At 31.4% G+C, this 25,769-nt stretch overlaps 1 protein-coding gene, 1 long non-coding RNA gene and 1 pseudogene across 3 annotated transcripts; all 3 read right to left on the reverse strand.

The window, feature by feature from the left end:
• Window positions 1-10,725: 10,725 nt before the first annotated feature.
• On the reverse strand, window positions 10,726-11,508 carry LOC107941596 (metacaspase-9-like; annotated as a pseudogene).
• Window positions 11,509-13,646: 2,138 nt separating this feature from the next.
• LOC107941605 (uncharacterized) lies at window positions 13,647-16,790 on the reverse strand. Of its 2 annotated transcripts, none has more exons than XR_001695666.2 (5): window positions 16,509-16,790; window positions 16,031-16,097; window positions 15,660-15,726; window positions 14,997-15,105; window positions 13,647-13,754 (listed from the first exon to the last, which is right to left on the reverse strand). It is a non-coding gene; the product is annotated as an uncharacterized lncRNA (long non-coding RNA). The 2 variants fall into 2 exon arrangements; XR_005915106.1 differs by lacking the exon at window positions 13,647-13,754 and adding an exon at window positions 13,795-14,529.
• Window positions 16,791-21,753: 4,963 nt separating this feature from the next.
• Window positions 21,754-23,440, reverse strand: LOC107941603 (metacaspase-9). The gene is made up of 2 exons (XM_016875167.2): window positions 22,900-23,440; window positions 21,754-22,805 (listed from the first exon to the last, which is right to left on the reverse strand). The coding sequence occupies exons 1-2, from the start codon at window positions 23,249-23,251 to the stop codon at window positions 22,129-22,131; spliced, it is 1,029 nt and encodes a 342-aa protein (XP_016730656.2). The 5' UTR covers window positions 23,252-23,440; the 3' UTR covers window positions 21,754-22,128.
• Window positions 23,441-25,769: the final 2,329 nt, after the last annotated feature.

Below are 25,769 nucleotides of genomic sequence, written 5' to 3' on the forward strand. Positions count from 1 at the left end.
CACACTTCTAAAAATAAGAATCGATGAGGCTGTACCAAGCTCGGGGTGATTGCTTCAACCCGTGCAAAGCTTTCTTCAACTTGTAAACTTTTTCTTCTTCTCCTTTTTTGACAAACCCTGGTGGTTGATCAACATAGACTTCTTCTTTGAGAACACCATTTAAAAACGCAGATTTTATGTCCATTTGGAACATTTTCCAATTGTTTTAGGCAGCAAGAGAAATAAGTAACCGAAATATTTCAAGTCTTGAAACTGGAGCAAATACCTCTGTAAAATCTTCTCCTTCCTTTTGCTTGTATCCTTTTGCAACCAGTATTGCCTTGTACTTGTTGATAGATCCATTTGGATTCATCTTTGTCTTGTACACCCATTTGACTCCAATTGAATTCTTGTGTGGTGACAAATCTGTAAGGTCCCATGTATCATTATTTTCAATTGAGAAAATCTCTTCTGTCATGGCTTTCCTCCATATTTCTTCTTGATATGCATCATCAAAAGAAATTGGATCTTCTCCTACAAAAAACGACAAATAATACAACATCATTTTGCACAACTTCATCAGTTACATTATATAACTCTTGGATGCTTCTCGTTTTTCGAATCGGGCTGGATGAAGAAGAATTTGATGAAGAACATGAGGAAGTAGGAGGATTTTCTGCTTCAGCATAATCTTCAGCATTCTCAATTACTGCCTCTTCTTCTTCTTCAAGTTCAAAAGGAAAAATTGGCAAATTTTTTTTTCAACTTCCATATATTCAAACATAGAATTTTCATCAAACCGAACATCTCGGCTTATCACAATCTTTTTTGTCACCGGATTGTACAACTTGTATGCCATACTTCTTTCACTATAGCCAATGAAAATGCATTTCTCTGACTTGTTATCCAACTTGCTTCTCATTGCATCTGGAATATGAGAGTAAGCAACACTCCCAAATACTCTAAGATGACGAACACTAGGCTTTGTACCATACCACGCCTCATGTGGTGTGCAATTCTCCAAGCTTCTTGTTGGTGATCTATTGATAAGATAAACTGCACAAGAAACAACTTCAACCCAAAATCTTCTTGATAACCTCTTCTTCTTAAGAAGACATCTAGCCATTTCCATAATTGTTCTATTCTTTCTTTCACACACACCATTTTGCTGAGGTGTATGGTGGACTGTCATTTCATGCCGGATGCCACTATCTCGACAGTATTTCTCAAATTCTTTTGAAAAATATTCACTTCCATGATCTGTCCGCAAGGTGTTAATTTTCAACCCAGTAATTAAATTTCATCCCAGTAAAGCTTTCCACTTCTGCCTTGAAATCTTTGAATCTCTGAAAAGCCTCTGATTTTTCTTTGACACAATATACCCATAACTTTCTTGATTAATCATCAATGAAAGAGATAAAGTAACGATTACCTCCCAAAGATGAAACTGTCATAGGACCAAAAAGATCCGAGTGAATAAGTTGCAATGGTCTTCTTGCTTTCCACGAGGATTGAGAAGGAAAAGCAATTTAGTGTTGATTTCCAAGTTGACATGCTTCACAAATGTAACAGCCTGAATTTGGGTCTAGTCGGAATAGTGGTTTCGGGACCACAAATGTAATATTTTAAAAATTTCTACAGTAAGATATTATCCTTGGTACAGTAAAATAAGGAAATGAAGTGATAAAATAATAAAAAAATAAAAAGGGAGAATTTTGAGTTATGGCAACATTGGGAAATATATTATAACATGATAATTCAAGAAAGGATTAAATTGCAAAAGTGCGAAAAGTTTTGTTGCCCAAGAGTAAATACTCAAAATTTGAGGGGTTAAAGTGTAAATACAAAAAAGTTGAAGGACCAAAGGTGTAAGTATTTTAAGGGTGGAATGATCTAGAAACTAAGAAAAATGGATGGATTAGGATCAAATTAAAAAATGTGAAGAATTTTGAGGGACTAAATACAATTTTACCAAATTGAGTGATGACTCAAGAATGGAATTTTAAAAGATCATAAAGAGCAAAATGATCAATTAATAAGAGAGAGAAATCTAGAAGATAATGATGATGTTGGAGATATTTTAGATTAATTAAATAAATATTAGTTTATTAATATTTTAATTTAATTTTTAAATGTTATTTTATTATTTTATTATTATTTTATTTAGTATATATATATATATATAATAAAAGGAAGATGAAGAATCATCATCTTCCCCCATGCATTCCAACGTATGAAGAGAAAAGAAAGAAAGAAACTTTCTTTTCTTTACAATTTGGTCCTCTAACCAAAAATCCTCCATTTTCACTTTGAAATCAAACAAATTTCCATAACCACCAAGAAAGAAAATTCATAAAGAGAATATGGGGAGCTAGAATATCAAGTTAGATTCAAGAAATAGAAGCTGGAGGAGAGAGAAAATCAAGTTAAAGATTGAAATCAATAGCACAAGGTAAGAACATCAAGATGTCAATTTATTTTTAAGTTTAATATTATTGAAAAAAGCATGGAAATAATGTTATAGTAGAGTTTTCTTATATATGGTCTTATGTTCTTGATATATTAGTGAAGAAAAATAAGTGAAAGTGATGGGAAATATTATAGAGAAATGGAGTTATACACCTAGTAATCAACATTTTGAACTAAAATAGTTTTGGACAGCAACAGTAGGTTAACTTTGAAAAATCACCATAAATTGTGGAAATCGAATTAGAATATGAACAAGATGTGTAATTAAATATTAATGAGTCTACTTTCATATAAAAGAAACATAGAAAGCAAAAGAATTGTGTATTTTGAGATATTTAAATTTTAGTGAGAAAGGGTCGGAATGATTTTGGAATCCCCTGTTCTGACTTTGGAAAATCATCAAAACTTTGAGAAAAATAATTAGAGGCTTAAATTTATATTTTTAAATCCTTAATGAGTATATTTTCAATAAAAACAAACGGTAACATCATTTGAATTCTGTATGAGGAGATAATTAAGTTTTAGTGAAGAAGGGTCGGAACTGTCAGACAGCAGAACAGAGATGAATTTAGAGAATAAACTGTACATATTGGCTAAACCAAAAATTCTAAAAATTTTATGGTAAGAGGATATGTGAGTCTAGTTTCAGATAAAATTAACTGATCTCAATTTGGAGTTCTTTAGCTCAAGATATAAATAATTTAGTGACTATGACTCAAGTGGACAGCTTTAAAAGAATATAAATAAATATGAAATTATAGATAATGTTACATATAAGTATGTTATATATATATTAAGGATGCGGAATGGAGAGGAGGAGGAGGAAAATATGTGATTATTCAACTAGCATGAGTTTTTATTAAAAATGATCAATTTATATGTTTCAGGGACTAAATTGAACAAATATGAAAATTTAAGAGTAAATTTGTAAAAATGTCAAAAAGTGACCAAATTGCATGAAATGAATTGTTTTATCATTTAAATTAGTAAATTGAATGAAATATTAATTTAGATCAAGATTGGGTGGAAATTCGAGAAAAATAGAAAATTTCCAAAATGTCCCTATATTTTGGTATTTCTGCAATTTAGCCTGGTAAGTTCGTATGAACTATATTTTGTTTAATTTCAATTGAAGTGAATGCTATTCGGTAATGAATATTATACATATATGTGTGTTTTATATTGGAACTGAATTATTATTGGTGATATACATAATTATTAGATGCTTTGAAATGATTATCGGAAGCTTGTTGGAGATATATCACATTACCTATTGGTTTTATCGGTAGTTTTGGATGACTTGATTCTGGTTATAAATGTATAAGTTAAATTGGTTAACGTTAGCTCATAAATGTTTTGATTTTGATCGGTTATAAATATGAATGTTAGATAAAAATGAAATGCTTGAAAATTAATGAGTAAACTCCGGTAATACCTCGTACCCTATTTCGGTGTCGAATACGGGTAAGGGGTGTTACAACAATCATCATCAAGCCGATCGATTTTTGGTAAACCTTTGACCATCATCTTTCTTGAAAGCATCTCGAAATTTTCATAGTTCAGATGTCCATATCTATCATGCCATAACTTTGAAACTCCTTTATGAGCACCAATAAAGCAAGACATATTCTGATTTTGAAGGGTGAGAGAGAAAAAATTATTTGATGCCACTACAACTCTAGCAACAACTTGATTTTTCCTTGACAAATAGCAAGCCATGTCACGGAAATAAATATCATATCCCTTCTTCAAAAGATGCCTAACGCTAAGCAGGTTATTTTTAAGACCAGGAACAAAATAAACTTCAGACATTTTCTCTACCCTTCCTTGCTTTGGTTTGAACTCCAACTCACCAACACCGCTAACTTTGTAAGCTTTGCCATCTCCTACTTTTACTTCTCCACAATTAGATTCAAAGAACTTCGAAAATAAATTTTTGTTACTTGTCATATGCTTGCTAGCACCACTGTCTATGTACCAGACATCACCAATCTCTCCACTATGAGACACGAGCAACAAAGTTTCTTGCTTTTGTTCTTGATTATTTTGTACTGTATTAGCTTTATTTTTCTCTTCTTTCTTGTACCAGCATTCACTTGCCAAATGACGAGGTTTGCGACAATGATAACATTCAAAATAGCCACGACCTCTTTCTCTTTAATTTCCACGTCCACGTCCTCTTTGTGATCCTCTAAAATTCTGACTTTGGTTGGCTTATTTCCATCCATTTTCCATGCTTGCATCTTCACCTCTTTCACGAGCATTTGAGCCTCTTCCCCTAAAAATTATTCCTCTTCCACGAGCACGATCTCTCCCTCTTTGATTTTTAAAATCTCCCTTCTTCTCATTTAGAGACAACTTTGACTGGAGTGCTTGATCTAGATCTACTTTCTTCTTGTTGTTGTTTAATCTTTCTTCATGGGCTTGCAACGAACCTGTGAGTTCATCAATAGTCATTGTACTCAAATCCTTTGATTCTTCAATGGCTACTACAATGTGGTCAAATCTGGAATCTAAAGAACGGAGGATTTTCTCAACACCACGAATATCATCCATAGTTTCACCATTTCTTTTTAATTGGTTGACTATGGACAAAACCCGTGAACAGTAATCAGAAATTGATTCCGACTCTATTTTTTGCAATCTTTCAAACTCCCCTCGAAGAGTTTGCAACTGAACTCTTTTCACCTTTTCATCTCATTTGAATGAATTTTGTAAAAACTCCCATGCTTGTTTTGCCGTAGTGGCACAAGCAATTTTTTCCCAAGCCGCTTCATATGATTGAACTCCTTGATATATCCAAAATAAGGCTTGCTGATTTTTTTTCTTTGATTTTCTTAGACTCTCTTTTTGAACTTGTATTAATCATTCTTCCTCTTCAGCCTCAACTTCATTATAACATTTTTCAACAATCTCCCAAACTTCTAGAGATCCAAGAAGAGCCTTCATTTGGATACTCCATTTGCCATAATTTTCTGTGGTTAATTGGGGAACAGAAGAAAGAGGAATAAAATTATTCATTTCAATGAACAAGGCTCTGATACCAATTTGTAGAAGTTTGATTAATATTTGGAGAAATAAAACAAAGAAAGTGATAAAGAATATAATGGAGAAGAGAAACAAATTTTGTATGGAAGAGAAGAAAAATTTTTTCTAATAAACTTTTTATTTCACTCACACTATGTATTCTTCATCACATATAACTCTTTATATAGGAGTTGTAAGTGACTATTCATCTATATCACTAAATGCTAAGAGTTGTAACTATTCATTTACATAACTTAAATACTATAGAAGTTATGACTATTCATGCATGTGTGTAACTTTTCATCTTCAAGTCTCTTCGCATTATTAACTCTTCATATTCAAGTCTTTTCACATTCATAACTTCTCATAATTTAATTTATGCAAGATTAATTTAATTATTTGCCAACAGGTACAATACTTTTGTTTGTCTTTTGTGTTTTGGAAAATGCATGCGAAATCCATGCATATGCAAACATTTTGTACAAGAAATTTGCATATCAGTACTGCATAAAAGAGTGACTCTGGAGTTATGGAATTATTTGATAATATTGAATACGAAATAAATAAAAAATAAAAGAGTGGGTGATTAATCCGAATTGGGAGGAGGACAGGTGTTGTGATGGACAAGGGCAGCTAGGTATTCCTTTTCAAACGAAGAAGATAAAAGATAAAACATATAGTGTGGTGGTCGAAGATAAATGATTACAATAACACTAATATGATCTGCTTTGCCTTCGTCCACCACCTCATCTTTATGTTTTTATCTTGGTTGTGACTCACGTTGGCCTTAGTCTGAAAGTGCTGTCAGTCCTACTATCGTGGTTCTGTTGCCTACCTTTTGATTTCTATATCTCAGGGTCTATTTGAATGTGCCGTGGGGATAAAGTTAGAAAATTGCTTTTAAGGGTTGAAGTTAAATTATGTATCTTTATAGTTTTTAGAGGTGTTGAATCAAAATTTTATTATTTTTTGAATAAACTGTAAATTTACAATGTGTAACTTATAATTTTATTGATTTAGAGAGATTTAAATAATAGTTTTCCATTTTAAGGGTGTAAGGAGTAATATTCATTTTAAGGGTCTAAAGAGTAATTTTCATTTTAAGGGGACTACGATTAGATTTGATTATGAGTTAGGTCACCTGTCCAAGCTCGATGGCCCTATTGAAAAGTGAGGGAGTTTGGAAAATAACATAGGCCTGAAAAATAAGCTTGGACAAAAAATAATACCCATTTTCTAAATGGGCCGAGCCTCGAGTAAGATATTTTTGCTTGGGCCCAACTCGACCAAATTTGCTTAAAATTTTTTCCTTACTACTGTTAACTGTTTTTTTGCTATTATATTATTACTATTTTATTGTTATGTTTGGATATTGTATAATTATTGTTTATTGTTAATTTTGCTACTATTTTAGATGCATTTGCTTGCTAAGTTGCAACTATCTTAATGTTATATAAGTATAAAGACTTTTTTTTAATGTATTTTCAATTTGTTGGGAAATATTTATTTTAATATTTTTAATATATTTGATGTATTATATTTTTTAAAATAAAAAATAATAAAAATAATTTAATAGAGGCGGGCCGGGCCAAGCTTAGGTTTGGCATTGTTTTATTTGAGTCAGGCTTGAACAAAAATTTAGGCCTATTTTCGGGTCAGGTAGGGCCAGAACCTAGAAAACGAGCCTAAAATTCAATCCAATTGAGCTCATGATCAAGTCTAGCCACAACCCCTACTGCTCTGGTCAATGCCTTTGGAGACAATATTAATTCTTTTAAGATTGAAAATAGCGATGGCGATGAAATTAATTACTATAGCAATGAGATTAGTTATTATAGCGATGATATTAAAAATAGTGATGAGATGTGTGTTAGGATTCAAACACGACAATAATAGAAAAATAGATAATAAATTTGTAATAAGAAAGCAAAATAACCGTTATAGACATTAAACTAAAGTAGTTTTCAGCTTCTTCTCATTGCACTCTTCTTCTCAATTCTTTTCCATTTTTTTGGTCTTTCTTAGTTTTGTTTAATTTGTTGCTACCAAGGTAATGCTCTGACATCTTTTGTTTTTCTTAATTTTTCGTTATTCTTTCCTCTTGTTCTCTGGAAACCAATTTGCTCTCATCTGTTGGGTGTTGTTTATCTATTATTTTATTTTATCTATTTGTCGCTCCTAACGACTTTTTTGTCACGGTTCTGGTCCGTGTCGCTTCTAGTCTTTAATTCGGTTGTTGGTCTTCGCGATTTGGAGTTTTGGGATTGTGGTAAGGTTGCATGGGAGGTCTGTGAAGCGCGTAATTCTTTGTCGATGAACAGTGTCGTAGGAATTGTTTCTTCTTTAGGTGCTGAAATGGCTGTTGTGGGTCGACATCGGAAAGCAGTAAGTTGTGTAACGAAAAAATTGAAAAATTCGAAAAACAGCGATCGAAGAAAGTTGAAAAAGTGCACTATCGATGCCACATGACCGTGTGGTAGGCCGTGTGTGACACACGATCATGTGACAGGCCGTGTGCAAGTTCGTTTGGCCACACGGTCTGGGCCAATTGGGCTGTGTGGGCCACACGGGTATAAACGAGGCCGTGTGGGCCCATTTTTTGGAAATTCCATCTTGGCCCAATTTGATCGGTAGAAGGTAATTAGCCTCTCCGTAGGGTCCGTACCGCTTAAATAGGACTTGAAAACAAGGTATCTATAAATATGGTTCTATGTTGTGTTAAATGTATATGTATTATAAATTTGTATGAGCTAATACTATTAGTTCTGAAGGTATGTCTTGATTCGTTATGTCTGTATAAGCGTCTATATTGTACGATCATGTTAATTTGTATTTTTGAATTTGATATAACCATGCATGTGATTTCATGGTAAAACTGATGTGTTTCTATAAGATTAAATAAATCTATTCTGTAAAGCTTGGACTTTCATGTCTTTTGTTTCTGTTATTGTACGTCAGCATGTTCTACATGCTCACCATTTTGATTCTGTACATACATGCCTTGACACATTGCATGGAATTTTGATAATGTTAAAGGAGAAAGATTCAGTATTGGTAGTTTAATGATCTGCGTAATTCAATGGCTTGATCACATATATTTGATCTGGCAATTTAACTGCATATTGCTAAGACATTGTTACCGGGCAACCCGGGGTGGCGGGTCATTATTGATGGGCAACCCGTGATGACTTAACTGGTGTGTTTTTGGATGGAAGAGTTCTAGGGAACTCTATTTTGGTGTGTAGCGGAGTTGGGTAGGACGTTTTCTAAAAAAATCCGCATTATGATTTTCTAAAATATCGAATTGGCATAATCATACATATTCAATTATGTTTGATTAATTGTTATAAAATTTGCTGTGATTTTCTTATTTGTTTATTGTATTGTATGTGACCTTAGCTTGAGTTTTAGTTAGACACTAAACTTAATAGCTCAACCATTTGTTTTTTTTTTGTACATTTCAACACATTTCAAGTAATCGGTAAGTTAGAGTAGGACGGCGTGCAGGTGCTCGGATGGTTTTATCAGTTATTTCTAAAAAATTGGCAATTTTCGTAATTGTTTATTTTGAACTTCTGGGGCTGTAATTTTTTTTTGGGTTTTTGTTTTGGTTTCTATTTAATTCATCGATGTTGATATTTGCGAACATAAAATTGCTAAATCTTGCTGGGTTAACAATTTAAAATTTTGATTTCCAAAATTAAATCTCTGAAAATTTTCCATTGTAAACTAACTCCTAAAGAGTTTTTCTATATAAAAAACAAATGGTTTTAATGAGTGTTTGCCTTAAACTAGAAATGATTTGTCAAAATAGATATTATCAAAACACACGATTTGAAATTCAAAATTCTGGGTTTTAAGTGAGTTTTTTCCGAACTTAAGTTTTTCTAAACATTCATGAAAGTTTTGCCAAAGTGTATATTTTCGAAATGCATTTAGTTTGATCGAAGCAAAGGCTTTTGAACAAGTTGAATGTAATTTCTCAACATCCGGTCATAACTTTTAGGCCAAGTTTAGGATCTTACAGTTGGATTGTTAAATTAATAATTATACAAAAATATATTAAAGCGTATAAAATTACTTTGGTTTCATACTAGTGTAAGCAGACCCCTCCCCTTTTAATATATAAAATTAATTATATCTTTTAAATTAATGTATTTAATATTATTTATAAATATATTTCTTTATACACCTAACTAATGTAAATAAAATACTAAATATGATTTGAAGTAATGAAATAAAATAAACACTATAAATAAAAATATTAAAATTTTGAAAAATATGGAAAAAAAATTAATGTAAATATCTCCAATCACTCTGTGAATGCCTCGAGCTTCTAGACCTGTGCACTCCAAACCTCCTCATCTAATGAATCCACTATGGACACCTTGTTCATTGGTTCAAAGTGGTTGATGTTGGTTTCCATATATCCTTTGTCTCCGATAAGAAAGGATTTCTTCCAAATTGAAAATCTTGTATTGAAGCATGTCATTTTACCATAAGCCATTCATCGTAGAATCGAACTCGTTTAACTTTGAAATCACTCTCCTAATGCATGTTATTTGGAAAGTTGTTGATGAAGATTGTTGAACACCCTTAGTTTTTCCACTCCATTTTTCTAATGTCCGCCCCCCTTGGTTATAACAATCCGGAACCTCCCTTAATCTAACTTATTATAAAATTAAAAAAAAACTCTAAATAAGACAATAAAAGGTTTTATTTATTTATTTATACCACATTATAGCATGATGAACATTACAAATGGGCATGAATAAATAGACATATACTAGTGGCATAAGCTTGAAGACCTGACTTACCAATACACTAGAATTTCACACATAACAAACGCACGCTATATACGGAGATGCATGGGAAAACAGCGGTAGGTAGATATAAGTCAACTGGCTGTCAAATTTATTCTAGTAGTAGTGCAAAACATATATAGCACATTATTATTGCTGACACTGACAACCTGAGCACCAGCATTTTGATCAGAAATTTAAGCAAAGCCACCCAAGAAAGCTGCGTTTGTATTACCATCACTGCAATAAAGGCAAGGGTTCTGCTCAATCCATTGTCCATTAAAATCTTGGCAGCCTCAGCCATAAGTGTCTGTTGCTTATTCCAGCACCCATGTGCTGATCGATTATGCTAATTACCACTGCAAGGGTGAACGCCCCAATGGCTATATTCTCCAAAACTAGGTCATATGATGTCTCATTGGCTTCACACCCACTTAATAAAATCCCTTCATCCTCCTCCAGTGGATCCAACACCATTAACCCATCTACGTAGTGAGGAATGAGGATGGAATTTGAGATTCACATCTTTCCCGAAGATTCCAAAAATCTTTTGACCAACATTTGCTGCGTCGTGTAGGATTCCTGCTGCTGTATCTATCGCACTATGCATAATATCAAAAGGAAAACTCTTAGCCTGAGCCTTAGAAGGTTTAGGCTTGTCGGTATTTACTGTTGTCGTCATATGCTCACCACCAAATTGTTCTTTCTCTTTTTGAATGAGACCACCACTGTGGCACGAATCTGATAGGATTGTGAAGCTTGCTCCTTCTGGTAGCCGGTTAACTAAACGCCTGAAGTCCACGTCTGCAGAAACCATGTATATATATAGGGTATGAATATATGTTGCTAAAATAAATATATAAATTCAAACAAAAACCTTCCAGTGACAAGATATAAATCACAAGCCACGATTGCTTCATCATGCTTGAAAGGCTAGCCAGCTTGAAAGATTGGAATGCGAGTTCCATGTCCACTGAAGTAGAAAGAAAGGACATCTCCTGGTTTAGCCTTGTTCACCATCTTATTAAGTGCATCCTTAATGTTTGCACCAGTATGCGGAACCGGCGACCCTGGCACATCGATGAGCACATTAACATCGCTTACCTTAAACCCAAAGTTTCAGGATCACATCTGTTATGGCTTTCACATCATTGATGCATCCATGCAAGCTGAACTGGGTCTTGGGGTAGTTGCATCCCACCAGAACAGCTCTCTTCGTACCCTTACCCATCTTGCTTTGGTAATTTGACTATTTTGTGTTGCTTGTACTGTTGTATTAATGTGCTTCCACTTTCTCACTAAGAACCTATATATATAGACACTAATTTACAGCATGAGTACTGACCATAAAGTTGACGACATGTAGGTAGGTAGGTAGGTACAACACTTTTGTTTGTCTTTTGTGTTTTTGGAAATGCATGCGAAATCCATGCATATGCAAACATTTTGAGCAAGGAATTTGCATATCAGTACTGCATAAAAGAGTGACTCTGTTGTTATGCAATTATTTGATAATATTGAATGTGAAATAAATTCAAAATAAAAGAGTGGGTCGTTAATCCGAATTGGGAGGAGGACAGGTGTTGTGATGGACAAAGAGGAAGACAAGGTGGTTTCCGATTGAAGCAAGAAAGCTCTAGCAAAAGGCAGCTAGGTATTCCTTTTTCAGACAAAGACGATAAAAGATAGAAAATATAGGGTGGTGGTCGAAGATAAATTATTATAACAGCACTGATATGATCTGCTTCGCCTTCGTCCACCACCTCATCTTTATGTTTTTATCTTGGTCGTGACTCACGTTGGTCTTCGTCTGCAAGTGCTGTCGGTCCTACTATCGTGATTGTGTTGCCTAGCTTCTGATTTCTATGTCTTAGGGTATATTTGAATGTGCGGTTTGTATGAGGGTGAGGTTAGAAAATTGATTTTAAGGGTTGAAGTTAAATTATGCATCTCTAGAAGTGTTAAATTAAAATTTTATTATTTTTTGGAATAAATTGTAGTTATATAATGTTTAACATATAATTTAATAGATTTTAGAGAGGTTCAAATAGTAATTTTTTATTTTAGAGGATATAAAGAGTAATTTTTATTTGAAGGGGGCTACAATTAGATCTGATTATGAGTTGGGCTATTCTTTCAAACTCGAATGGCTGCCCAAAAAATGGGATTGTTTAAGCAAAAATATAGGCTCAAAAAATAGGCTTGGACAAAAAATAAGGCTTGTTTCCCAAATAAGTTGGGTCTTAGGTAAGATTTTTTGCGTAGACCTAACCTTACTCGAATTTGGTTAAAAAAAATCCTATTGCTGTTAACTACTATTTTGCTACAATTTTACTATTATATTGTTGCTATTTTTTTTATTAATGTTTGAATATCATGTAAGTTTGTTTTACTATTAATTTTGCTACTATTTTAGAGGCATTTTCTTGCTAAATTGCAACTATCTTAGTGTTATTCAAGTATATTTTTTTAAAATATATTTTTAATTTGTTGGGAAATATTTATTTTAATGTTTGTAGTGTATTTGATATATTATATTTTTTAAAATAAAAAAATAATATAAAAAAGTTTTAATATGGGTGGTCTGAGCCAAGCACAAGTTTGGCATTTTCTTATCTGGACTAGGCTTGATCAAAATTTTAAGTTTATTTTTCATATCAAGTTAGGCCCAAGCCTAGAAAATGGGTCTAAAATCCCAGCTCAACTTAGCCCATGATCAATTCTAGCCACGTCCCTATTTGCTGTGGTCACTACTAGCGATGAGATTAATTTCAATGATATTAAAAATAGTGGTGAGATTAGTTACTATAGTGATAAGATTAAAGTCAATAGTGAAATGGTGTTAGGATTCAAACACAACAATGACAGCAACATAGATTATAGATTTATAGTAAGAATGCAAAATGACCATTATGGACATTAAATTAAAGTAGCTTACACCCTTCCATATGCTTTTGTACAAGTAATATTTTAATGATAAAAATGTCATATTTAATATTTCATTGATATAAATCATATGCATATCTTTAACATAAATTAAAATTTTCTAACGATTTGTTTTATGTATGAATACTTTTAATTGTTTAATAAATGTTAATATATATAATATTTTAGATCGATATGATAGAAATATCGAATCAATTTGAAAATTTAAATGCATGAAAAGTGCAATAATATCAAAAAATATATGAAAGCGTATAAAATTACTTTAGTTTCACACTGGCGTAAGCAGATCCCTCCCCTTTTAATGTGTAAAATTAATTATATCATTTAAATTATGCATTTAATAGTATTTATAAATATATTTCTTTATACACCTAACTAATGTAAATAAAATATTAAATACGATTTGAAGTAATGAAATAAAACAAATTTTATAAATAAAAATATTAAAATTGTTGAAAAATATGGAAAATGTTGAATGGGATTAATGTAAGCATTTCCAATCACTCTGTGAATGCCTCGAGCATCTGGAACCTGCACTCCAAAATTCAGACTAATATAAATGTTACATGAAAGAAGTTAAAATCATGAAATAAGTACTTTTCAAAATTCGGTATTTACACTTGCCCAATAATATAAATATATTCAGCATTTAATTTTGTGACATACATAAAATTTTAATAATACAAATTCAGTATTTTTCTTGGGTTTATCAAACGAAAACTTGGTAAATATATGATTAACAAGGAGATGTTAATTGAAGTAGATAAAATTCATTCCCAACATGACTTGAAGAAGGTTACATGGCATCTCAGAAAATGAAGGGAAAGCATTCTGAAAAGGTTAGTTTCTTCAGATATTCAAAATACAAATTTCAGACCATATCGTTCTGTGTACAGATGAAAGGCATCAAAGTAGCAGTTGAACTTACGGGGATCTTTAGGGGAAAGAAAGGAGAGAGAAGACCACAGACAATGAAATCCATACAAGCAAAAAATGATATTGTCAGTCTTAGAAATCCATACTTTCAAAAAACATACTTCATGATCCATGATTTTATGAGAAGACTCTTTGGAGGAGAACTTCCTAGGTCGACTTAGAAGATATGAATGACAGTCTTCTAGAAAACTTCCTAAATACAGTCAGTTTTAAAATTCAAAAAATGAAAAACCTTGATTAATTGTCAGTTATGTCCTTTTCAACTAGCTGGTTGCATACTGCATATGAATGCTGACAAACATTTCTTGCGTCCATCAGCTTATGCGAGATTCCTCCAGTGTTGTATGAAGAGGTTTCTTGAAATGATTCCCTAGCAAAATGGTAATACAGTGGCAAAGGTGATATTTCTGACATCACCTAAGTTTTTTTATTTGATTTATCTGTGAAGTTATGGTTCTTTCTTTCTAATAGATTATCTATCAAGTTGATTCAAGTAATTAAGCTTATTGGCTAGAAATAAACAAAGAATCTTGGATTTCTAAATTCTTAATAGGTTCAGCTATATTTGTTGAAGGATTCGGTGTATGCTAAAGTTGCACCAAAATCCACAGCCAAATACTCAAAAACTCTGTTTGCATATACTATATTGTCATTCAAAAACTGTCAGTCAAATACTCAAAAACAAACCTTCTGAAAGTAGTGTTTGATATCTCTCAGCAAGGCATCTATAGTCTCAGAAATGGACAGACATACTTCGGTGCCACAGAAAACAAATAAATAAGATCATAATGTTTTGTATAACCTAAGAACAGAGAAATGTTTAAGTATGGCGCATACCTGAACTTTGCATCATTCTTAGGAATTGAAGGTATCCTAGTCAGCCTTCTCGCAGAAACACTTCCTCTAAGATTTAAGTGATAATGATATATCTTATTATCACTAATGCCTGCAGCCAGACACAAAATTGACTTTATTAAATACATAACGAAGAATTTAACAGAAGAGACACACACACACACATATGCATGTATATATATATATTGTTTAATATGCTCTAACTAACGGAATAAATGGACAAATTTTAATATTAAAAGGAAAAAAAGAAGCATGCCTCTTGACAACATTTCAGGCACTATAAGCAGCGTAGTAAACTTAAAGCAAAATTGAGTCATTGACAACCCTGTATTATCGCCCACACCTTAAGCAGCTAACAACTGACAGGCAATACGCATAGCCTAGTGGTAACCATGTTAATCTTCCAAAAAGGAGATCTCTGGTTCTAATTCCCTGTTCCCCTAACTGTTGTCAAAATCTAAGCTATTCAACCATGGATATTTGACTAGCAAGAAAAGAATACTGAGACACTAAACTTACTGGTAGTTTTGATGGAAAACAACCCATCTGCGGCAGACGGAAGTCAAATAATCATGAAACATAAATATTTATCGAGATCTTTGTATCTAGAATCAAATGAGCTCATCATCATCATCAGCCACTTACCCCACTTTTCCGTTGCACTTAAGGTCTTGAAACTCCTCCAAGCAACTACCGGTGCCCGTATCTGATACTGCTCATTAAGATACAAAATAAATAGATTTTTCTAGAAACGGTATCTATCATTTACAGTCTACAGATTTACCTTGCATGACCTAATCATTTTTAAAAGCTTATTTATGCTTTTGATGAACTCATTTGAAAGAAAACCAGCCAAGACCATACCGTTTCAACTTCAAAATGACATGATTTCAATGCATATTTTCCAATTTAGATATAACTTCCTATTTTTCTGAAAGATCGCGTCACAAAAAATCAAAGTAAATAATTCTAATTATAGTGAGGCAAAAATTAAAGGAAGAATGAAAAGTATTCACTTGAATGATTGGAGGAGAGCTCTTGAGAACGACTGATAGTCGGCAAAGATCTTCGGATAAACGACATCTTTGAACAGCAAAAGAAATTAATTGACAATAAGAAAAACGAAAGGAAATTAAAGAAGAAAAGGAGATTAGAGTGGATTAACATATTATTATTTGTTTTTTTTCCAAACCTAAGATTGCTTAAGGTATCTATTATTTGGTTCGTAAAAGTATATTGTGGAAATTTTATGGACTAAACACCATTGTAAATCACATATTCTAGTTTTGTTAAGTAAAAATTAAAAAAATATATAGAAGAATTGAAATATCAATCAAAACCCCAATTTTCTAATCACCCAACCAGCATAACCCATAATTCAGAAGAAAAGAGAAAATAAATTACAATAGATCTAGAAATTAAAAAAAAACACAAAAATAAAAAGCCAATAAGAAAATTTAAAAAAAAGGAAGAAATGAAGAAGAATTGTCTTACCTGAGATAATGTCACCTTTTGCGGCGTTTTTACCACAAAGGCTGCTATTTCTTACATTATTTTGTGGTGTTTTTATCATATATGCTACTATTGCTTTACCTATTGCAGCATTTTTTCGTTAGCACTACTAGTGTATAACATTTGCGATGTTTTTCGTCCAAACACCGCTAAAACCTTAATTTCCTGTAGTGGACCCCTATGTGATGGCCTGATGGTTAAAAGTGTTCATCGTCCTAGGTGTTGTCTGGGTTCAAATCGTGTTAGTTGCATTTGTCGTTCGGGCTTTTCCCTGTTATTGTAATTCACCAAAAAAGAAAAAAGTTAATATTTTGTTTTTAGGTTTGTTATATTTGTTAAAAAATACCAGTGACTAAATGGCTTAGGGACAATTAAACAAAGTTTATAATTTATCGAGATATATTCTAAAATAAAATATAAATATTTATTCAATGTGTAATTTAATACGTAAATTTTAATTTTATACAATTATATATATGATTTTTTTAAAGTGAGATGAATTTATGAATTTATAGTATTAATTCCATATTAAACTATTATAATTTACGTACATTCAAAAATAATAATATTACTTTTGGCTCACATGCAATTTAGTTAGATACGTTACGTTTACCTAACTCAAAATTTTAAAAAGAAAAATTATAAAGGCAGATTATGTTTTTATAGATGTGATTTAGTAATACAAATGTTTTATTCTTTAGCTGAAAAAGATGAGTTTTTTTTTATAATTTAATTAAAATTTACAATTATGATTTAATTTGGTGTAGCTTTTAGAGATGACAATGGAGTGGGGTGAGAGTAAATATTGTTAAATTTATTATCGATCATCGCTCCATCATTTGCATGTTGTATACATTCATCCTCGACACACCCCAACCCACTTTGCTCCACTTCAATTTATTTTTTGATATTTGTTTTTGATATTTTTAATCTTTTTAAAGTCAAGTAAATATTTAAATGTAATTCTTCAAAAAATATTTAAACATAAAATATTTAATTTTTTTTCTATATTACATTTTTATATTTTTACCCTTAAAATAGTTTATATATACAAGGATAAAATAGTAATTTTATACAGTAGAGTGGGTCGGGGAAGGACAAACAATTATAGTAATTACCGAAAAAAATTCACCCTGTCCTGTCCTGCATCCACTCTTTAAAAAAAAAAAACAAATGTTTCATTCGAAGAGAAACAATTCAAAATCTATTTGATGGATTGAGTTTTGCCATACCTAATAACTTCAATCCGAGTTCATAATTGAATGCTGATGAGTTTAGATGGTAATTTGTTTTCCAAACTTTTTGATGTCGTCTTCCTTCAACATGCCTATCAACTATTTGATCATTTACCTCTTAGAAAACTACAAATTGTTTTGGTGTAACACCCTTAACCCATATCCGTCTCCAAATTAGGGTTACAAGGCATTACTGAACAAAACACAACTCAGAACAGACGTTTATTTGAATTCAAAAATTTTAACATCTATATGAAAATTTGTTTAACTCAAATTGTACCTGAACTTATCTACTTACTCTTTATAACCTATTAACATTCAATCTAAATGACATTCTACCTTATGAATATTCGGCTATTTGACTAATTTCAAATCTAAATTAACTATTTTAAAACAAAACATAAACATTGCAACGATCTAAACCATAAGGAAATAAGGCATTTTCACATGGCTAATATTTACATAAACAGTATCTCAAAATACAACATACAAAAATAATGTCCAGCCTATACATGCCATAAGTTAAGTTCTAACATTTAAATACCAAGATAGTAGATAGAGTTATGAACTTTGCTAACGATCCCCGAGCTTGAAGCTTGAATTTTTAAGTCTATAAAACAGAGAGACGTAAACGAACAAAGTAAGCTTATATAGCTTAGTAAGTCTATAGCATAACTAAAATATATATAAAAGTCATATAATTTCCAAATTAAATTCACTGAAATTGTAAATAACACAAACAATTATAATATTAGCATTTGTTGTCCTTAAACCATTTTATATATAACCAAATATATGTACCTGTCGAATGCATACATCTGAATATATGTATACATATACATCATGTGTATATAACCGATCATATATATATACTAAATAAACATTATAACCGAATGCATATAACCGAACATGTATATATATACTAAACACATATTATATCTGATTGTATATATATACTCGTCTTAAACTTAAAACCCAGTACATATCTAAAGCATATAACCGAATGCAAATATATTCATCAAATACTTATAAACAAATGTATATACACCTCAAATACATATATAGATACTTATCGAATACATTTGCCGAATGTATATATATTTATCAACTGCTTAGCAAATGCATATACCTAATGCATATATATTTAATATATGCATATACCGAATGCACATATATATATTTAACAAATGCTTAGACCGAATATATATATGCTCATCAATTAAATATAACCAAAATCATATAACTGAACATTTGTATACTCATCAAATACTTGTAACTGAAATCATATACATATCCAATGCATGTAATCACATACTTTAAATAGATTCACCGACACTTAGCCTGCTAAGCTTGAAGCCTGATTCTGTACACCGGCACTTAGCCTGCTAGACATATAGTCTGAAATGTTTCACCGGCATCAAGCCTGCTAGACGTAAAGTCTAAATTATTTCACTGACAATAAACCTGATAGGCACTGAGCCTGAAAATCTCAATTCACAGAAGTTGTAACTCTTATTCGAACTATATTTGTATATAATATCCATACATAAAAATTCAGCTCAATAATTTATTAACTATATCTTTAAACCACATAGATATATAAAGATCAAATACCAAATTCAGCTAAATGACTTAATTATACATCCGAACACTCACATATATATAATTTAATAAATTAAATTCTACTACTAAAATCTTATCATTTAACTTATATCATACCTTAAGTAACATACATTTACTAATCGAATCACTTAAATACATATATATTTCATAACATTAAAAATCAATTCAAAGAAAATATATCATACATTCGAACACCTTATAAATAATGTAAGCTAACAATTTCATACCTTTAAATATATTCAAGACTTATTCATATACATACATATATGTTCCAACTCACATATACATATATATAACATTCATACTTTTAACCAAGTCCAAGGGTTTATACATGTATATACTTATATATATTCGGACCTTATGTATACATATATATTATATATATACCTTTGATTAAAAACAAGAATTTATACATATATATATATTTTCGAACATGATACATATATATATATATCATTCATACTTAAACCAAATTCAATCTATATACTTTCAATTTCAGCACATCAAAATATAATATATATACATACATATATACTGATTTAATAACATCAAATTGCTAATAGACTTACCTCGGACAGTGTAAAATCGAAACTGGACGATTAGTCGACTACTTTAGCTTTTCCCCGATTCAACTCCAATTTCTTTATTTCTTGATCTAAATATATTCAAAATAAACTAGTTTAAATATTATTACATTCAATTTAGTCCAAAAACACATAAATGAGAAAATTACCATTTTGCCCCTGACATTTTACACTTTTTGCAATTTAGTCCCTATTGCATAAAACACAAAATACGCAAAATTGCCCAACCTATGCTAGGGCCGAATGTTCATAGGCTTCATAAAAGTCCACACATTTCATTTATTTCACATTTTAGTCCCTCAATAAATTTAATTTCACAAGTTAGCCCTAATTACTCAATTTCACCAAAAATTCAAAGACAAAACATATTAATCTTTCACCCATCTTTCATATTTCATCATCAACTATCAAAAAGCTCAAACATTCATCAATGGCATATCTCAAAATCACCATCAAATTCTAAAATTAAAGCATGGGTCTTGTAGTATACACAAAGCAACGATCTCAAAACGTAAAAATTATCAAAAAATCGAAACAAAACTAACCTCAATCAAGCTATGAAAGTGCCAAACTTTAGAAAGCCATAGTTGGGTTCTTCATGCTTAACATTCGGCTAAGAAAAGATGAAAACATTCATCTTTTCATCATTTATTTTTAATTATAATGTTTAATTTAACAATTGACTAAATTAACCTTATTATAATAAATATATAAAACATATATATTAAGGTTAATTATATCATATGCCACCCACTATCTACTATATGGTCTTATTGCATCATAAATCCTCCCATTTAAAAAGAAAACAAAAAATAGGTGCTTTTATATTTAACCTCTAAATTTTTATTTTACGCGATTAAGCCCTTTTATTAAATCGGATACTTAAACGACGAAATTAAAACACGAAAATTTCACACAATAAAATTCACACATAATAAACACACAAAATAATATTAAAATATTTTTCTGACTCGAATTTGTGGTCCCAAAACCATTATGTCCGATTAGGGTCAATATTGGGCTGTTACAAATGGTGCGTGTATAACTATGTTTTACATTGCATTTTAAATTTTCCTTTTTTAATATCGGTTGGAAAATATGGACATCACATATATATAATAAGGGTAATTACATGTTTTTATCTATTATCATAAAAGGTTAGCCCAAATTAAAAGTGATCGAATTTGGTTAAATTTTATTGGGCTTTAATTATTAAATAAAGTATAGGTTAAATATGTGTAGATACTCTAGTAATTAATTTCTAATCAATAATGGGTTAATTAGATATTAGGTTAACGTGTAAAAGTTATATATTAGGGTTATGGTTATCAAATTACACATAAAGTAACTTTTCTAATATTCCATATTTAGAAAAGAAAGAGTCACCTTCTCTGAATTTCTTTTGTGCTAATTTGGAAGATCAAAACTCCAATATCCGTAGATTTCAAGAAATCAATGAATTAAGGTATGCTTTCGCATCTAGTTTTGTTCTTGATGATTTGATACATGATAGATCCTAGTTTACAGTTTTAAGTTTGTATCCTATTTTATTTTACGGTTCTAACAAGTGGCATCCGAGCCTCGTCATGTTGAATCATTCTACTTCTAGCTAGAGCTTATTCTCGTTGATTTTCTTTTCTTTTATTATTTCTTTTTACTTTGTTTTAATTTTTATTTTAATTTTTAAATTTTAAACTCTTTATATTTTTATTTTAAAAATAAAATTGTCACGGATGTATATAAATACAACATTACCTATTGCTATCTACTCATTTATATTTTTCAATTAAATTTTTGTTTTTATAAATCTCTACATGCTTACATTACTTCAATACAACACCAAAAGAACCAAATGTCAAACACCGACGCTTATAAATAAAATTCTTGCAAAAGAAGCCGTTTTATTTATCATAAAATTATACATGAAATAGCCATACATGGCGATTACATAAGCTTGAATGCCTTAAAAAACACAGACATTATATGATAGTAATAAGCAAACACACACACACAGACGATAGTAATAAGCAAACACACACACAGACGCAGTAATGAAGGCTAACTTCAACTTCGTAGTAGTGCACATCGATCGAGCGCATTATTATTTAGTTTAGAGTTTCGACCTCTAGTGATCGAAAACCCTGGTTCAAAGCCGGCAGCTTACGCACCCGTAGTGGTGTTGGGTTGGTGGCCAAGAAAAGCTGCATCAGCATTCTCATCACTGCAATAAAGGCAAGGGTGCTGCTGCCCAAATCCTAGGTTTATTATTTCATTCCTGGCCTTCACCACAAGCTGTCTATTGGTTAATGCACCATTGCTCTCCTTGATGACCTTCAGAACTGTATAGGTAAAGGCCCCAAACGCCTTTCCTCCAGTTTTGTCACTCGCTCGCATATCAAATGAAAACTCATTGGCTTGGCACCCACTTAACAGAATTCCCTCATCCTCCGTCAATGACCTCAAATTCAAAATATCACGTTCATAATGGGGTAGGAATTTGAGACTCACATTGTTCCCAAAGAGTGTGGTCAAAAGAGAGCCAATACCCGTCATATTGTCTGTTCCAGTGTTGATGGCATTGGCAACTGCTGTTGTGTCCAAGAAGCTTTGTGTCGCGCTCACGACGTTGGCTGCTGTTTGTAGGCACTGGTATAAGGTTTCAATGGAAATGCCCCTAGTCTTGTAATCAACAGGTGGTGCTATACCCCTTAGAGTACTATGGGGTCCAATTTGTTCTTTACTTTTATCAATCAGACCACCACTGTGGCAGGAATCCGAAACCATTGTGAAGCTTGATCCACTTGGTAGTTGCTGAATCAATTGCCCCAAGTCCACGTCTGCACAACCATGGCAACCACCATATGATATAAATAATAGTTTGCTTAGATTGAGAGTATTTTAAAATTTTAATTTACCAAGTTGATTTCGTACCAAAAATGGGATTGAGATCACAAGGCACAATTGCTTCACCCCCGTTGGAAGGCTGGTAGGGGTCAATGCAGTGCACAAGTCCATGTCCACTAAAATGGAAAAGCAGGACATCTCCTTCTTTAGCCGCGACCACCATCTTCTTGAGTTCAGCCATAATGTTTGCACGTGTAGGCTTATACGTGGACTCTGGTTCATCAGTTAGGAGCTCAACATTTTCGGAATCAAAGCCAAACCTGCTCACGATCATTTCTCTCATGGCTTTCACATCGTTTACGCATCCGCTCAACTCGTTGATGGTGTTGGGGTAGTTGCATCCGACCAGAACGGCTCTCTTCTTACATTCGGTCGCCATCTTGCTTCTATTTTGGGTCGCTTGTCTTGTCTTGTGCTTCGGACGTTGCACTAAACACCTATATATATACACCCATACACACTGTAGTTTACACTATGCTCACTGACCATACTCTAATAAATAAGACATCATGTTGGTAGGTACAACTGTTTTATTTTATTATTGTTTATAAAAATGCATGGCAAATCCATATACATGCAATTAGTTGTCTGTATAAAAGTACCACTGTTAGAGTGTATTTGGACTAAAAATTTTAGAATTAATTTAAAATATTAAAATTTGTAATTGTTTTATTTGGATAAATAATTGATTTAGGACAAATTAAGTTATTAGAATTTTACAAATTAAAAATAGTTATAAAATAAAAATTTTATATTACAAAAAAAATTAAAATTAACATTAAAATAATTATAAAATATTTTATACACAAAAATGAATAATTTGAAAAGCTTTCCATATTATTAAGTCCAAATTTGATACCACACTTTTCCAATTAAGCAATTTTGATATATTTGGCCTCTAATAAGAAATCAAGAAATGGAATGGGTGATTAATCCGAATTGGGAGGAGGACAGGTGTTGTGATGGACAAAGAGGAAGATAAGGTAGGTATTCCTTTTTGCAGACAAATAAGATAAAAGATAGAAAATATACAGTGGTGGTCGAAGCTAGAGGATTATAACAGCACTGATATGATCTGCTTCGCCTTCGTCCACCACCTCATCTTTATGTTTTTATCTTGGTCGTGACTCACGTTGGCCTTCGTCTGCAAGTGCTGTCGGTCCTACTATCGAGATTCTGCTGCCTAGCTTTCGATTTCTATGGCCTTATTTGGCAATTGGCTCATAATGGGCAAATTATAATTGTATAATGTTTAAGTTATAATTTTATAGATTTAAGAGAGATCAAAATAACAATTTTTTATTTTATGGGTATAAAGAGTATTTTTCATTTTAAGGGGGTCATGGTTAGATGTGATTATGGGTGGCGGTGTGCTCGAAAAGTGAGAGGGTTTAGGTAAAAATATAGGCATGAAAAATAGGTTTAGATAAAAAAAATGCCCGTTTTCGAAACGGGTCGAGCCTTGAGTAAGATTTTCTTTGTCCGGGCCCGGCCCGACCCAAATTTGATTAAAAAAAAATTCTTGGTGTTGTTTAATGTTGTTTTGCTACCATTTTACTATTATATTGCTACTATTTTGTTGTTATTATTTAGATGTTTTATAACTTTGTTTTATTATTAATTTTGCTACTATTTTAGAAACATTTGCTTGCTAAGTTGCTACTATCTTAGTGTTATTTAAATATAAAGATTTTTTTTAATGTATTTTCAATTTGTTGGGAAGTATTTATTTTAATGTTTTTAGTTTATTTGATGCATTATATATTTACATAAAAAATTTTAATACGGGTAGACCGGGTCAAGCTCAAGTTTAGCATTTTTTATCTGGTTTAATCTTGGACAAAATTTAGACCCATTTTTCGGGTCGATTTAGCCCATGATCAAGTCTAGCCACGACCCTTACCTGCTCTGGTCACTGCCTTTGGCAATGAGATTAATTCCAGTGAGATTGAAAATAGCGATGGCGGTGAGATTAGTTACTATAGTGATGAGACTAAAATTAATACTAAAATGTGTGTTAGGATTCAAACACAACAGTGGTTTATAGATTTATAGTAAGAAAGTAGAATGACCATTATGGACATTAAACTAAAGCAGTTTACACTCTTCAGTATATTTTTGTACAATTAATATTTTAATGATAATAACGTCATATTTCATTTATATAACTCATGTGTATAAAATTTAATGTAAATTTAAAATGTTCAAACTAATTGTTTTATGTAAGAATACTTTTAATCGTTGAATGAATGTTAATATGTACAATATTTTAGATTGTTATGGTAGAAGTATCGACTCAATTTGAAAATTTTTATATGCATGAAAAGTACAATAATATCAATAAATTCAATGGTTGGATTGTTAAATTAATAATGATACAAATATATATATATATGAAAGCGTGTAAAATTACTTTAGTTTCACTCTAGTGTAAGCAGATCTCTCTCCTTTTAATATATAAAATTAATTATACAATTTAAATTTATGTATTGAAATTATTTATAAATATAAGTATAAATATATTTCTTTATACACCTAACTAATGTAAATAAAATATTAAATGTTATTTGCAAGTAATGAAATAAAACAAATATTATAAATAAACAACTCTCCGAAGGTTAAATGGAATTAATGTAAACATTTCCAAACACTTTGTGAATGCCTCGAGCTTCTTGAATCTGCACTCTAAACCTCCTCACCTAATAAATACACTATGGACACTTTGTTGATTGGCTCAGAGTGATAGATAGGAGTGAATAAAACTCGATTTGATTTTTTTAAAAAAATCAAATTTTGAGTTAATTGAATTGAGTTATTTAAGTTATTTTTATTTTTTTGGTCAACTCGAATAAGTAATTTGAGTTTCAAGTCGAGATCGGGTTAAATTTTACAATTCA

The sequence above is a fragment of the Gossypium hirsutum genome, chromosome D06, assembly GCF_007990345.1.
Source record: "Gossypium hirsutum isolate 1008001.06 chromosome D06, Gossypium_hirsutum_v2.1, whole genome shotgun sequence".
In the NCBI taxonomy this organism is placed as follows: Eukaryota; Viridiplantae; Streptophyta; class Magnoliopsida; order Malvales; family Malvaceae; genus Gossypium; species Gossypium hirsutum.